Source organism: Clarias gariepinus, chromosome 9, assembly GCF_024256425.1.
Source record: "Clarias gariepinus isolate MV-2021 ecotype Netherlands chromosome 9, CGAR_prim_01v2, whole genome shotgun sequence".
NCBI lineage: Eukaryota > Metazoa > Chordata > Actinopteri > Siluriformes > Clariidae > Clarias > Clarias gariepinus.
In genome coordinates, this window is record NC_071108.1 from 16,178,644 (window position 1) to 16,195,000 (window position 16,357).

At 38.6% G+C, this 16,357-nt stretch overlaps 1 protein-coding gene across 6 annotated transcripts in view; it reads right to left on the reverse strand.

The window, feature by feature from the left end:
* Positions 1-232: 232 nt before the first annotated feature.
* dnmt3ba (DNA (cytosine-5-)-methyltransferase 3 beta, duplicate a) overlaps positions 233-16,357 on the reverse strand; it is a 46,327-nt gene continuing 30,202 nt past the window's right edge. For 5 of the 6 annotated variants that reach the window (XM_053504152.1, XM_053504155.1, XM_053504151.1 and 2 more), the window contains 16 exons: positions 10,318-10,398; positions 9,682-9,831; positions 8,811-8,918; positions 8,595-8,730; positions 7,043-7,162; positions 5,663-5,707; positions 5,499-5,578; positions 5,297-5,409; positions 5,013-5,196; positions 4,476-4,793; positions 4,265-4,355; positions 3,305-3,453; positions 3,020-3,105; positions 2,829-2,898; positions 2,619-2,737; positions 233-2,467 (listed from right to left, as the gene is read on the reverse strand). In XM_053504152.1, coding sequence (XP_053360127.1) covers positions 2,323-2,467; positions 2,619-2,737; positions 2,829-2,898; positions 3,020-3,105; positions 3,305-3,453; positions 4,265-4,355; positions 4,476-4,793; positions 5,013-5,196; positions 5,297-5,409; positions 5,499-5,578; positions 5,663-5,707; positions 7,043-7,162; positions 8,595-8,730; positions 8,811-8,918; positions 9,682-9,831; positions 10,318-10,398 — 1,995 coding nt within the window. In that variant the 3' untranslated portion in view covers positions 233-2,322. The remainder of the gene's footprint in view (positions 2,468-2,618; positions 2,738-2,828; positions 2,899-3,019; positions 3,106-3,304; positions 3,454-4,264; positions 4,356-4,475; positions 4,794-5,012; positions 5,197-5,296; positions 5,410-5,498; positions 5,579-5,662; positions 5,708-7,042; positions 7,163-8,594; positions 8,731-8,810; positions 8,919-9,681; positions 9,832-10,317; positions 10,399-16,357) is intronic. The other variant, XM_053504156.1, reaches the window with a different exon arrangement.

The following is a 16,357-nucleotide window of genomic DNA, read 5'->3' on the forward strand; positions in this document are numbered from 1 at the left end:
AAACAGGGAGATGTGATTGTAGTATCTCCACAGAATTGATGATAAGAATAGAGCTTTTGTTAATCAATGGTGTGCTAAAATAATTTAGAGTATCTAAAAATGATGTAATACTGTAAATACTGATTAAATAACAAAAATACATAAGACACCTTTCTGGTCAAAGGATTGCACCACTTTCATGCTTACTAATTACTATTCAATAAGCACCACTGATTAAATTAAGTGTACCAAATCCAAAAGATAACAAGGTCTTTATTTCTACAATGTTAAAAAACAAAAACAAAGCAGAATCACATTAAACAGTATATTTGTCAGTTACATCACATGTCATCCAAGCTTAGTGTAGCACCAGGTTACAAGATAAAAAACCTTTTTACTTGGCCCTGTTTATAAGTTGTGACTTATCTTACATGGCTTTCATGTTCGACACTTAGGAGACAATTCTGAGCTTCTACAACAATGATCACTGAACACAGAAATAAATTGTTAACATAATGACTCCATAGAAAAGTTCAAGAAAACAAAACTTAAATCACTCTCAAAACATAAAGAAAATAATTAGAAAGACTATAGCACCACAAAGACTAGAGCACCAATGTTTGGTCAATAATAATAAGAATAATAAAACAATAAAGTTATTTTCTAAAATAGATAAAAAAACCTGCTGCTGTAAAATGTTTAGCTTAAGTAAATTCTCCTGATACGCTAACATTTGCTATGCTACAAAAAGAAACATTAAGACATTTCACATACCCTACATGAATTATGTACTTGAAATTCTAAAGCATTCAGCCAGTCAGACTATGCATCCTAAAATGCTTCCATATACATGCACTTTATCACCATTTCAGATTTCACAACCGATGTGACCACTGCATTATGAAGCACTGCTCTGATTTAATTGAAAGGCTAGGAAACAGCAAATGATTAGCATATTTATGTATACAGAATAAATACTAATTTTACAACTTCTACATTATAAGCACCATGCACCAAGAAAATGCTGCATTGTTAGCACCTTGATCTGTCCTGGATAAATTTATTTACCTATAGGCCTAGAACATTACTTCTATATTTTTTATTCCGTCAATTTTAAATGTGAACAAAACATAAAATGTTGATGTGACCTGATTTAAAATGAAACGGTAATGGTAGTTGTGTTAAAATATATTAAGGAATAGGAGTAGTCATGTTCAAAATACCGTCACGAACTAACAGTCCTCTTGTAGGCACTTATGTTATAAAAGGAAGTTGCCTTTTCTTCAGCTTTATATTCTAAGAAGTCTTAATAAAAACGATATCAGCACCAGAAGCTCAAAAGTAAAGCTGTCAACATGAGCAAGTTGCTGCTTATTCATTTTTCAGTTAGATTTCTTTTGTATTCTAATCTCCTTATGGATTTGTACTATAAAAATATATCACATGATTACATTAAACATTGTCAAGAGAACCAGTATGGGTAGTGTAAAAGTAATATGTAAACCGAGGAAGAAAAATAAAAGTTTCTTGAAGATAGGGACATGCTCAAAAGTTAGTACCCCCTCTTTAAATTCTTTAAATTAAAATTATCTGATCATAGTGGGTCTTAGTATTAGAAAAATATAACCCCATATGAACTTTACCGTCTTAAATCCTATGGAAGCAGTAATTTTTGCCGGCAAGTTTTTTTTTTCTTTTTGCATTTTTGTTAAATAAATTATGGCACAATGTTTCTGCCTAATACTAAGGCCCGCTCTGATGATGTTTTTACACAAAAACACAGAATTAAAAGAAAATGACTGTACATGATTACATGAGTTAAAATGACCATCCTAATGAGTAGTTATAAAAACGTCTGACCCGATAAGCCTGTGTAACATTAAGAGTGCCTGAGCCCAATTCTCTGTCATTCATTAACAGATAAATAGGTAAACAGTATTTTTTCCAGACAATGCACCAGTCACAGATTATAACTGAGGTAGTGGAGTGGGGTTTCAGTGGCTCTTTAGCACGTCATTGTAATTATGACAGTCTAAAAAGGCAGTCTAAACCAAACTAGATCAACAGTACAAAAGATGTATAAAATACAAAGAACCAAAAAGTGTCTGTGCGTTCTGACCACGATCAAGCTGACAAAGTGATCAGGTGACTTTAAAATGACTTTAAAAGTGTCATAAAACAGATTTTCCTTGAGGTCGAAGTTTGCAAAACACTAATAAATTCATTAATAAAAAATTTTTAAGAAACATAGACTTTAGGGTTGTAGGTAGAAAATGCCGCAATGTTATTCTTCTTATCCTTTTAAATATCAAGGTCGTTAAGATGATAGTTATTAAAGGATAACTAAGACTCGCATGCAAAGTAATCCTTTAGTGGTGCAAATAAGTGACGAATCACAGGAACACTCCAGGAACGCCCAAGAACCTTCTGTCGCTGGCCTCGACACATGTTGTTTACATCAGTGTAATGTTTAGGGAAGCCAAACACCCTGCAATAAAGACTACAGTTAGCTGGGAAACTCAATATATAACATATTGCATACTCAAAGCCTTGAAATGTTCTGCAGTCAAACACCATGCTAACGTATCTAAATAGATGCGCATCTGGAGCGTTCTCATGATTTTCTTATTCATGCTCACCTTTCCATCTCTGTACACCACAGGTAATCCTCTTTCCCATTCATGGTAACAGGAAGAGGCCCCGTTTTCCCTTGCTTAATAGAATTAGATTTTGTTGTGATGGTGCGTACTTTATTAAACTGTCGAAACAGAGGAGTATAACGTGAAGACAATGTAACATGTGACTACAAAATGGTTAAAATCAATGCATTCCTTTCCTATCATTCTGACCTGGGCGACCCGACCGGATTCCAGGCAGTCCTGCAGATCTACTGTGTCACTAGATGATATCGCCACTGGTCTGTAAATCCATATTATCATATTTTGTTATATTATTTGATCTTAATTAACATCAATCAATCGAAAAAAGGTTGATTTGGTATTAAGTGGAACAGTATTATTTAAGTTTTGGGTCTAAGTACCTGTTCATTCCAGGTAGGTTGCCCCAGAAGTAGCGTGCTCTGTGGGCCGGACTCACTTTTACAGCATCGATCATGATAGGATTACACTAAAATCAAAATAAACATATTTTAATACACACTGTTCTATAACAAAAGAAATAAATAATAAATAAACAGGTAAAATGTCATTAAGCAGAAATGAAGCACAAAGTTTACAGTGCCAGAATATGACCCTTAAGCACACTATTTGCTAATGTGATAGTCTTCAGGTGCTACAATTTTCTGACATTCATATAAAAAGCCTACCTCCAAAAATCGACAAATGTCAGCTTTATCATGCGCACTCATGGCCACAACATTCTCGAAAAGCCAAAAGAACGGTCGATTGTCATCTTCTTTTGGCCTCATCATGGTTAGCATGCGGTAATACTCAAAGAACAGGCGGCCTGTGCCCTCTAGTAGTAATAGAAAGAAAAGTTAAAAACTTGCAAATGGCAACTTTTAGGCTACCATCACATTACCAGCCCCAAGTGACCCGATTCCATTTTTTTTTTTACCCAAATGTGACACAGATCTTATTTTTTTTCGTCACATTTATATGTGATCCTAGATCAAATATCTGATATGTAACTTGAATATGAACAGGCAGACAGGAATTCATGTGATTTTTTGAATCCGCAGTAGCAGGGGTTTTTATGTCAGTTCTAGCAATAGCTGCTAAAACAGCTTAAGCAAGGCATCTAGTTTTCTTACAAAGGCGGCGTAAGCAGACGAATCGATGTGTCCATCCACATGAGAGTCAGATAAAAGTCACTTGTAATTATGAATGTGAACCATCATGACATGCAAAATATACCATGTGGCTTGTAATGTGAACATAACCTTAGTAGCAATGAATTACAAGATTTAATAGCAAAATGAGATAAATGCTATTTTTCTGGCTGTCACTCACTTCTGTAAATTATTGTCTTCAGGCAACCATGGTTGTCTACAACAAAATGTTTGCTGAAAATTTGCTATATATTCTTTTAGAAGCTTTAAGCTTTGGACAGTATTCAACCAATACTATTAATGAAGCTAAACTAGCATTTGTGCTTTTTAACACCCCTGTGATTTAAAGAAACAATACACAAAATATTTTGCACAAAACCAGGTTCTAATAGTTCTTGTTTAATTAAAAAAAAAAAAAAATCAAATCTTTTTACTGCCAAAATACACATTATTGCCCTATTTTGCTGTAAAACAATACAGAAAAAAGCCCCATACCAAAAAGACCCTTTCTGGCAGGGTTTACTATGGATAGGTCATTACAGGGACTGCCACCAATCAGAAGGTCAAATGGTCCCCATTCTGCCAACTATTGTACAGAGAAGCAGAAATAATTTGTGTTCTTACAGCGGTGTTATCAGAGCATGTAATGTAAACTGTAGCTCAAATCATAAAAAACCCAAAGGATCACTTACAACAATGTACTTACATGTTTCCTGGTGATGGTACGCACATCATTGACATATTCAATTTTTCCTTCATGTTTGACCATTCCTACAGCGATGGAGTCTTCACAGATCTCAGAAGCAATGTAACGTTCTACCTTGAAGCCTAAATCTTTCAAAACAAGGTAGCCTATCGAAACAGACATATTATAATTATGTTTCTGTTTTGTTTTATCTCTATTTCTGGTTTTTATCAAAGCAAAACCCAGAAACTGACCTGTAGCAATTCCATCAAAGAGGGACAAAACCCTGATAGGACGGCGTTTGTGAGCGGGAATTGAGGGGTAAACTCTGTGTGGTTCCTGTACCAAAGTAAAATGCCACTTATGATAATCACACAAAACATGGATTTTTAGTATTAATAGCCAAAACAGCAAATGATGCTTCATTGAGACTGAAAATATTGTCTTTATAAATAAAAGTGTGCCTTTAGACCTCCATCTGTCTATCGCTCAATATGATCATAACAACAATAAACAAAATGACAGCAATTTAACAAACAATCTTGTTTGCTAACTTACAAATTCAAGGGCACTGTTATTGGCAAAGAACTCCTGAACACGCACACTCCAGTCTGGTCTGAGCTTCAGCACACCATATTTCTTAGGGGGCAGGCAAATGTAGCAGCTCCATGGATCTACATCTATCAACTTTTCAAATGTCCCTGGTCCAACCAGTATATTAATACAGTCCTTACAGTAACACCTGAAGGAAAGAGATATGATGAGAGCACAGATACAAGCAGTTCATCAGCTTGGTCGCACCTCATACAGAGAATGTGTGTGCATTTTTATGCAATTCTAACCTGCAGCAGCTGGCATTGCCACACAGAATAACTTCCAGTCCAGCACAGCAGATAGTGCAATAAGACTGATATCCATCTTCATCATATCTGTATAGAGTCTCTGTAAAATTCTCCTATAACGGTTAAAATAAATAAATAAATTACACTCATAACTGTGCACAGTTGTACTTATTTTAGCAGAAAAAAAATCACAGTGCTTTACCTTGCATTTCAAACAGAGGCCCCCTTCAAAGAGTGGATGGAAAATCTCAATGTTTGCAGAGCCGCATGAGAGGCAGTAATCTAGAGAATGTGTATAAGAAATAGGTTTTTAAATTTACATGACAATTATGTATATTGCAAAAGACAAACATTATACCAACTCACCTTCAATGTTTTTTCCTTGAACTGAAACGTCATGAACCATTTGATCTGATAAAAGATACAGATTTAATAATGTAAATAGCATGTCACAAACATGCTGTAGCATTCTTTTGCAAATGAATGCAACAGTTTGACTGCAAAATGAGATCTCTATTTTAACAATCTGCTTCAGAATATTTTGTGCATTACTTCCTTGAATCAAAGGGAACTGCAAAGCACAACATTCTATGTAAAATCATTGTGAATGTAAATTTTGGAACTTCAAATGCTGCCGTTTTCAATTAACAATTCTGCCTGCCAGTTTTTGTGGTCATGTTTTTGTTAAACACAACGTTTTCCATGAACCATTAAAAACAATACAGAAGCTTTAGTTTGCCATTCATCGTGAGCCTATTCCCTTACCAGTTTTAGTTTAATTTTGGTTTGTGACAACAGCACCCTATCATACTGTATTACAAGGCCCGAGCTACACTGGGATCCACTGTATACGGTTTAATCAGATATTACTTACTCAATGGCTATACCTAACGCCTAATCCCATTGACAATGTTGCAGAAGACCTAAGCCTAATCCCATGTACAATGTTGCAGGGGACCTAACACCTAATCCCATATACAATGTTGCAGGGGGCCTGGAGCCTTTCCCAGGATGGCCCTGGATAGGGTGCCAATCCATTGCAGGGCGCATGCACGCACACACACACACACGGACCCTGTAAATATACATTATCAGTCAAAGGTTTGGACACTTCATCTAATTCTATGCTGAGGGCATCCAAAATATGCAATAATCTTCTTTAAATAGTTAAAATTGAGCCATGTCTGGAGGTGCTGTAAATGTGAGGTTGGTAGCTCTTAATTAACTTCTCCTCTGCAATAAAGGTCTGGGAAGGTCTTTATGAGAGCCAGTTTCATCATGTTGCTTGATGGGTTTTGCAAATGCACTTGACAATAGTGTTCTTGCAAGAACAGCTGACCTTAAAACTTGTGTCCAGACTTTTGACTGGTACCGTATGTCATTGATCAAATAAGGTTATGGCACTTATACCAAAATGTCTCTCTTACTAAGTGATCATGTGTGATCTATATTTGGAAATATTACTTATAATACCCATTTATAATACAATAAATATTTAAGTGTTTATGATTTACAAATGCAGCAAAACTAGAGTTAGTTATAGTTCATTAAATTCTAAAACAAAAATATAAAGAGATTTTTTTAGCAAACGTTTGGTTATACAAACATATGCATCTGCTAACAATAATTTACCAAAAATGGCGTTTATCTCATTGTGCTGTCAGACTATTCAAATATACAGTTGTCCTTGTAAATGATTTTAAATGCATTGTTAAATCAATGATGTACAAACGTCTTGGCATCTACCTTTTGTGTACTCCTGAGTTGCAGATGGTCTGCCTTTATGAACATATTTTCTTTTGGCTGGAGGTTGATAATCAGATACGGAGGAGTCTGAAGACTCAGCCTTAGGATTAACAGATGAAGCTGTGTGATGAAAATTGATGTGCAGTGTTTGTTAAGATGCACATTAAGTGATAAACTGCTAAAACACTTCATATTGTTCATCATAGATTAAAACTGATATGACTGACATTTTTTATAAATATGACAGGTTAAAATGTTTTGTTTACTAGTGGTGCTTCACATTTTTGCTTTTAATTAGCACCATGAATAAATGAAACATTCATTATAAAACTGGCTGAGGAGCTAAAGCGACGGCCGCGGCGCTGGGCGTCTGACGAACTGAAGCGAAGTCCGCTGAGCTGGACGGCGGAGCTGAAGGCGAAGCCTGGAGGTGGAGGAAGGATGATGTTCTCCCAGTCGCTCCACGACTCGCCATCTTTGCTTTCGAGCAGAGGCGAAGGGAGTGTGTCGTCCTTACCGTTCAGCAGCGGTGGAGGTGAAGGAAACGCATCCTCGTCGTCGTGCAGCGGCGGCGCGTAGTCCTCCACGTCGGGCAGAGGCGGCGGAGGTAGAGGAAACGCGTCTTCGGCGCCGTGCAGCAGTGGCGCGTAGTGCTCCACGTGGAGCAGAGATGGTGGAGGGGGAGGAAACGCATCCCTGTCGCCGTGCAGCTTTTGGAGCTGCACCACCTGCTCCCGCCGGTCAGAAATGCGGTCCTCGTTTTGCTGCGCCAAAAACGTGTAGACGTCTCCCGTTTGACCCTCGCCACCACCATGCCAGACCTCCTCGTGCCTTTTGGTCAGTGCTTGGGACCTTGTATCTCCCCGCTGCCTCACCTTTAAACGGCGTCCGCCGAATGGCGAGCTTGCCGCCTTCCCAGCTCTGCCGCGCCTTTACCTCTCTCTGCTCCTCGCTGTCTTCCAGCCAGTCCGCCAGTTCGGCGAGCCTGCAGCCTCCCCAGCTCTGCCACAGCTCTCTCTTTCCTTCCCCCTCCCTGCCGTCCAGCCATTCCGCCAGCTCGGGTAAGATGGTAATAGCTCCTCCCCAAAAAAACATCTGGGGGAGAGACCTCCGCTATGCCACTTTTACGGTCTAGCTTTCTGTCACGGTTCCTCAATCGGCGTGTGTGTGGCCGTGGCATAATTGCAGAGGCAAGCTGGCGGTTTAATAACGGTTTTTTATCAAGCTCAATAAACCAAAACAAAAGTATACTGAAAACACTTAACAAAAACACAACCGACATAAACCATAATACAACAACTAAAGCTAGACGCCTGACTGAAGTTCAGTCAGGCTATTTATAATCATTAACTTAATTACTTTTCCTCGGTTCAGGTGAATGCTTGCGTCACCTGACCGAGGTGCAGTCTGGGACTTAAAGTCCAACTAAAACAAAACTACAAACATAAGAAACATAACGAAAACCAATCTTTGGGCGCTTTGGCGCCCTCTAGGGGTTAAGAAATTGTAAAAATAAAAGAAAATCAGAGGACTGTGTGTTCTGTAGTCTTACCACAATTGTTTGGAGGTGCAAAACCTCCAGGGCCCGTGGGTTGAAAGCCCCCCAAAGCCCAGTCTATCATGGCCTTTGTTTCTTCTTGTTTGTTGCCCGAAGATGCAAATGTTTTTGAGCAACGCTCACCTGCGAACTACACCCAAGGTATATAAGAATATTCTGTTTTGTACACTCTAAGTACACATATGTAATGTGACCTTGATCGAAGTTTACCTCAAGAACTTGGTAAATTGCATCTTTGTAAGTGGGAAGACTGGCAAATGATTTCTTGCAAAAGCACTTTGCAAATGCTGCAAAAGGTAAAAGCCACTTTGTGTAAATCTGCAGAGATAAAGAGAGAGAAGTCACTGCTGACCATACCGACTCTTAGAGGTGATGAAAAAATGAGATAAGGTTCTATTAGTGAATGAGCAAAAGTTTCAGAACTGTTTTTGCAGCCCATAATCATAATCGATATATTGCACAGATACCCACTGATAAGCAGTATAAAAATGTAGGGGTCATCACAGATATCAGAATTGACTGATAACGATACAGATAACCAATTATGTGTGTGCAGGTAATTGGGATCCTCCAAGTCTTTATTGTGTAGTATTGTTAATTTATTTACCATTTATAGCAGTAAAAAACAAATATAATTATTGGAAATCTGGGAAAATCTGGGAAAGTATCATAAATTTTAAACTTTTAATTATTGGCAAGATATTTTATTCTCTTATTATTTCATGTAGATCAGAAAGAAACTGAAGCCAAAAGAATAGCCTATACAGTACTAAAGGGCAAAAATTTTCTAATAGCCTATAATAAGGAGCAAAATTTTTCATTCCTTAATTAGCATCAAGGGGCTCTCACAAATGCCAAAATGCTTATCTAAATGCTACTGTCCTTGCTTGATTTAGTTTATATAATCATTATTAGTACTGCATTAGATCAATGTTAGATTAATTTTTACATGTTCACCTGGTTCTGCTGTGCTAAGCAAATACAGAGACGGCCTGAACGTAGCAGCTAAAATTGACGCTGAAGAGAAATGGTAAGTGACGTCAAGACTGACTTTAATTGCAAAGTACAGTAAGATCCTTACCTCTGAGTACATGCCATCCCCAAACCATTCCACACATCTTATAAGTTGGGGAGACGTTTTTGTCTTCCAGGCCACCACAATACCTGGCCACCATGAGTGTCCTTTAATTTTCCCCCATACCAGCTCTCCAACACCAAAACGCTTTCCATCCTGCAGCAAGGAGACACAGAATTTAGAAACCATAGACATGATCTACTTTAAATGATTTAACATAAATAAATTCAATTCAGATGTGCCCTGCATCAAATTAAGAACGTACAGATCTGCTAGCAACCCATACAGTATGTGCTATCATCAAGAGCTACAATAATAGTAAGTAATTGGATACAAAACACACTTTATTGTTTTAGACTGGGTTATACATTCATTTACATTAACTGCTAAAAGTAGAAGAAACCAATGTGTTCATATTTATATTGACATGAAAATGAAACTCGCAGGTTATTTGAAACTTGCAGACAAAACATTAAAAGCTAATATTTATAATATAATGTTCAGTCCCTAAACCTTTTCCACATGTTCTCTGGCCTGCTAAAGTATATCTTAGTTCCTAAAGCCAAACTGCGCTCAGAAGCCAGTCGGTGACTAATTCCTCTAGCACTTCCACAAAGTCTAATGGAATAATGGAAAAATTACCTGGTACACTTGACCTCTCTTTCCAGGCCTGGGACTTGGTGTAGTGATGCTTGATACAGTTGGGCTTTCATCACTTTTTGTCTGGAACCAATAGAGAATCAACATATGCAACAAAAGGAAAGCTGAAGACTTCCTATACAATATCAGGGATGCATTTGCAGAAAAAACTAAAATCACACCCTGGCTGGTGTGATTTTTGTTTTTTCAAAAGCATTATGTTAACCTTACCATGCCTGTTTTACTGTTAGATGCACCAGGAAAGCTGAAGTGGGTAGACCCATTTATACATTTTAGTGTGTTAATCAGAAGGAACATACATTGAAGAAACACATGAGCAGAAATTGAAAGGATGAAACAAAGAAGAAATAAAGAGCTGAATGAAAGACATACATCCAAGTGAAAGGGGAGAGTCATAAGAAACAAGTGTTCAAAGCCAAAAATTACAAGTCCAGCTCACAAAACAGCACCAAGAAGAAATGATGTCATCCAATGGGCCACTTAATCAGCAGACCAATTAAAAGAACAATAAAGTTATTCTTTTTCATTTTAGAATGGGAAAATAAATAATGAAATATAACTGTTGAACAGTTTAATCAAAAGAACAAAAGAACAGCTCAACTGTGTTTGACATCCATTCTGTGGATCATATGGTGGAGTACACTGCTGAACTTTCAATCTTTTCACTAATTGTTGTTGTGGAGTAAAAACAAAACCATCTTCTGCAATAAAGTGTAATGATCCCCAAGGAAGTAAAACAGCTTTTCCAAGATAAACTGATAAAATGTTTAAATAAACATCACAGCACCAATCAGTTTACTTGCTAATAACAGCTAACTTTCTTTTTAATGACCAAGCAGAAGAGCGTAAATATTGATTATGACCTAGTTAGGCACACTGGCTAATAAAAGATGATCTGTCAGAAAATAATCCTTGACCTGTGTCAGGTGGCAGCCCAAGAGAACCAATGAGCAGGTCTTTATCAAAATATGTTGAATGGATAGATTCTGGGAAGTAAGGAATTTTGTGTAAGTTTATAAATGAAAGGTGGGATAAAGAAGAACATGGATTCAATGTTTTTGTTGATTTGCTTGCAACTGCTAGAGCCCAGACTATAATAAAGCACCTTTAACCAAACCCCAAATCAGGACACAGCACAGAATCCTGACTTCAGCTAGCTTCAGCTACATACCACCTCCTCCTTCTCGTCTGTTTGGAAGCTCTGTAGTTTGACCCAGGTCCCTGACCCAGCCTGAAAGTGGGTGCGTGCCTGCGGCTTCTGACGCAAACTGCTTTCCCAACCGTAAATCCCCCTAATTGTAAGGGTCCTCCACTAGAGGTCACTGTTTTTATTTTGTAGTTTTGTTGGCCGACTCAGTTTCCCAGCAGGCACCTCGGTCAGGTGATGCAGTGCACACCTGAACCGAGGTAGCCATCAATCAATCTATAAATAGCTGTTTAGACTGGGAAACTGGGTCGAGCATTTTTGGTAATACCACTGTCAGTTATGTGGGCATTTTGGTTTGTTTTGTTATCTGTTTAATTTATACTTTGATTTTAGTTGTGTTGACTTGGGCTCTCTTATTGGCAATGTCTCTGTGTATGTTTTGTGTGTCTGTGTTTGTGGAGCTGATTCAGTTCTGTCCTCCTGTGTTCGTGTGGTTAGCTAGAGCAGGTAAGCAGTTAGGTGTGTGTGTGGCTAGGAGCATGATTAGCTAAAGTTTATGTTGAGTTAGAGTACAGTTACAGTACTAGCATGCTTCTAGCCATAGCCCCTCTGTGTCTCTAGCTGTCCTGTGTTTCCTCCCTCCCTCCCTAGTTGCCCAGTGAGCCTAGCCTTTGCGTGTCGCCTGGCCTAGCCTTTGCGTGTCGCCTGGCCTAGCCACTGGGTATCCCTTGTCCTGTGTTTCCTCTCCCCCTATTGTCCCAGTGCGCCTAGTTTTAGAGTGCCGCCTCGCTTAGTCTTGGAGGGCTGCCTCGCCTAGCCACTGGGTATCCTTTGTCTGTGTTTCTGTGCCCCTATTCCCTAGTGTGTTTAAGCTATTAGGTAAGTATAGCTTAGTGCATGTTGGGGCTAAAGACATGCTTAGCTAGGTGTATGTGTAGCTGACTGCCATGGTTAAGCTTAGCTTAACCATGTTTAGCTAAAAGCCATGCCTAGCTGATTGCCATGTCTTTAGCCCTCGTCCTGTCCCTCTCTTGGTCTCCATAGTGTCTCCCTAGTGTCTCCCTAGTGTCTAGTTTCAGCTCCACGCCTCGTTTATGTCCTATTATGTTTGTCCCTTTGCCTGTGTCTTGTCACAGGGCGTGTTACGTGTCTCCCTTTGCCTGTGTCTCGCCACAGGGCGTGTGTTTGTTCCCCTGTCTGTGTCTTGCCAGAGAGCCCCTGTTAGCCCAAAGTTAAGTATTGTTTGAGTTTTGGTTCCTTTGTTTTGTGGGAGAAAATTCTTCCACCTGTTGATGTTGCTGTTAGTTTAAAATATCAATAAGTTAACAAGTTATTAACAAATAGAATTAAAGAAGAATTAAAGATTACGCCACGCAGAGCTGGATGAAGTAAGTCAGGCTTTTATTGCAGCAATAAGAACCCAGATGAGCCAGCCTAGCCATGCCTTGGATCAGAACCAAAGCAGTGCCAAGTCCAGACTGAATTCACAGTCAAAATCATGCTCCTTTTATACAGTTTCTAAGAGGGGGGATCTCCAGTCTCCTCCCCTGTACCTTCACCTCGTTTGACCACAGCAAAATTATAATCCATTATAATTCAGTTTTTATCAATTAATTTTTCCATTAAAATTACATTTCTCTCATCTTGTACCATTATGTCATACACCTCGCTATCTGACTCCTCTCCATGCTCATAACTCTTTCCCTTTATATTTACACCTCGTTATTTGACTTCTTCCTGCGCTTATCTGACTCTTACTATGCTCGAAACTTCTTTCTATTATAATACATCTTCTTTAATAATTATTTTCTATTATCTTTACACTTTTCATATCTTTTTTTATAAAAATATAGGGGTGCCGCTTGTTTTCAAGGCTTTTTCCTTGTTTTTTCTTTGGTATGTTCCTCATTTTTCAAGAGATCAGCCATGGGTAAGCATCTCCTTTACACTATTTTACTTATTTGCCTTATTTTACCCCATTCAATGTTTTTATACATTTTATTCTATTTTATAGCCAACTGCGACTTCTCCATTGATGACTTCATCCCTTTGGATGATTCGGACAGCTAGGGCAGTTTAGACTGTGTTCCTTTTGAGGAATTTTATTTCTGTTGATGCTTTTACCCTGGCCCCTTATGTTTTGTATTTTACGTTGGGCTTTTATTCTTTGTATTTTATATTATTACCATGTAAATATGCCTTTTTATTCTTTGTCTACTCTTATTAAAATATTTTATTCACAAGACTAGCTTTGTGTCTCTGATTTTTCCTATTTCTTATCTGCCCGTTCAGTCTGCCCACATGGCCATCTACACACACACACACACACACACACACACACACTGTCTCGCAGGGAGATTCCCCTGATTCTTTCAAGTTTAGTTTCAGTGTATAGTTTATTACATAGTTTCCCGTACACCTCGTTAGCCCCTCTTTTAATCTGGTTTCTAGTGCCTTGTGCTTATCTGGTGTCTGTCACCTGATTATTTCTTCTGTCCTTGGGTTTAAGTTGGTTTTTCCAGGATTTTTCTATCCTCCCTGCTTTGCCCTTGGTTTTTTCTATCAGTTGGTTGTTCCTGGTTTATTCTACAGTTCTCAAGAGACAGATCATGTATGAGCATCTCTTTATTTGGTAGATGCACATACTAGTTTATTTTTGTGTCTACTTTTATTAAACTCAGTATTCCGAAAAGTAATCGTGTGTCTTTTGGATATTTGTCTATATTTTACTTGTATACGTATATTCAACACTTGTTTCAATCCTTCATTAGGCCAAGTCCGACACCTGGCACCTTATCTTGTCTTATCTGGGTCACTCTAACCATTCCCCTACTGCTATGTTTTACAACCTGTCTGCTTTTCTCACTTAACCTTTATATTATTTTACTAAGATTAATATTATGTTGATTAATATTATCATATTGTTACATTGCTGCATACACAAATATATTTAATTAAAATATGCTTACATATTTCCCCCTCTGCGACTTTTAAGTCGCATAAAGAAAAACTCTGCAACTTTTCTTATCAATCAATTTTTCTGTCCTTCTTACATATTAACCCCTTAATCAACGGACCACCCTGAAATTAGTAAGCATAAACGTATACAGTATAATCAGGTGTCAACATATGGTGATTAAATTAGAAGTAATAATGAGTAAATGAGAAATAAATGTTGGTTACAAACTTGAGTAAATAGCGGGTACATATAATGAGTAATTAACGGGTATATATGATGGGTATATATGATGAGTTCAGAGGTGGGCGAAAAACCCTCAAGTTTAGCCAATCCAGAGGGAAAATTCCACACCTTGCCAGCATCTTATGCTCGACAGTGTATTCATCACCTGAACTCTATACCCTTTGGATATAAAGCAAATATTATACGTATACATTGAAAGACGGGTCGAACATAGAATTAGGGTCCCTGTAGAACAAAGAGAGTCCAGGTTTTCACTTCCCTCGTACATCATCAGTTTGCGGTCCTCCTTAGTGTAGTCAAGGATGTGTAAGTCTGTACAGGTCAGGAGGAATGATAGCGGTTCGAAAAACAGTTCGTCTCTTCCTTGACAAAGAAGATCTAACCAGTGCCCTGGCGTGGGCAATGCATCCAACATTCGTTGTGTGGCGATCGGAGTATCTGTTCATAAACGTCTTCTCCCAACCGTACCTTAGTTATGGTCTTTGATGCTGTTAGATAGACATGTTCGAATTCAATCGTCCCAAACGGTCCATACCTTTCGCCATGCTCTTTACTGTTTGCAGTAGTGCAGCAGCCAAACTTAAGGTATCTCTCTAGTTGGTATGATGTTGTCTCTAGAAGTCCTCAGTTCTCATCAAGGGAAACCATGTCCCGTGCCTTTGCTGTAACCCACTTGAGGTCCTGAGTCACTACGTCTGCTATGGTGATGAATTTCTTAGGCTGTGTTGGGTAGCGTGGATACCAGTCGACCAGATCATGTCGTAATGCGTCCCATCTTTTCCTGGGGGTCCGTGCCGTAGTCTGCTTCTAGATCTCGGTGCAGATTGTACAGGAGATTTTCCACTGTAGAAACGGCCTTGCTTCTCCCTCTGGTACAGGTTCTATAGGGTCCATTCTTGTATGGTCCTTCTCTTCTAGCTTGATTCCACCTTCTTCTGGACACTCGAATAAATACCCAATCACCAGGCAGCACTGTTCTTTCGTCTGTCTCCTCTGCGTCGTTAGCTGGTCTCTGCCTGTTGTCATCAAGCACTGTCGCTCCCTTAACCTGTTGGAAAATAACTTTGTGCATTTCAGATTAGTGTTTTACATAATGATCAAGTTCACTTTGTAGTTATTCGTGAGATAGACCTTTATAGGGTCCTCGAACAAAGGATGTCAGCATTGGTCTGCAAGTAAGCATTTCATACGGTGTTAAATGTGCGTTTTGGTTAGTTTGCGATCTCATGCACATTAGAGCTAGCGGTAAAGCTTGTGACTAGCTCATACCTGTATCTGCACATATTTTAGCCAATTTCATTTTTAAAATTCCGTTTGCTCTCTCTCTACCATCCCCTGAGATTGGGGCAATACACACATCCGAATCTATGCTTGATGTTTCTGTATTACCTTGTTTGCACAATACTTTTCATTATCTGAGCTTAGGGTGTCTAGGATTCCAAATCTTGGTATTACTTCTCTACATAGGAATTTTACTACAGTTGCATCCTCCTTAGCTGGGTTAGGGTTAGGGTTAGGGGTTAGGGTTAGGGTTAGGGTTAGGCTCACCCACGTCTACAAAGTCACACATTATGTGTCTAAATGGTCCGTCTGGTTCTGGAATATGTTCTATTGGTGATGTAAAGTGCTTTCTATTGTTTAATCTAGCACAGATGTCGCAGAACTAACGTTCG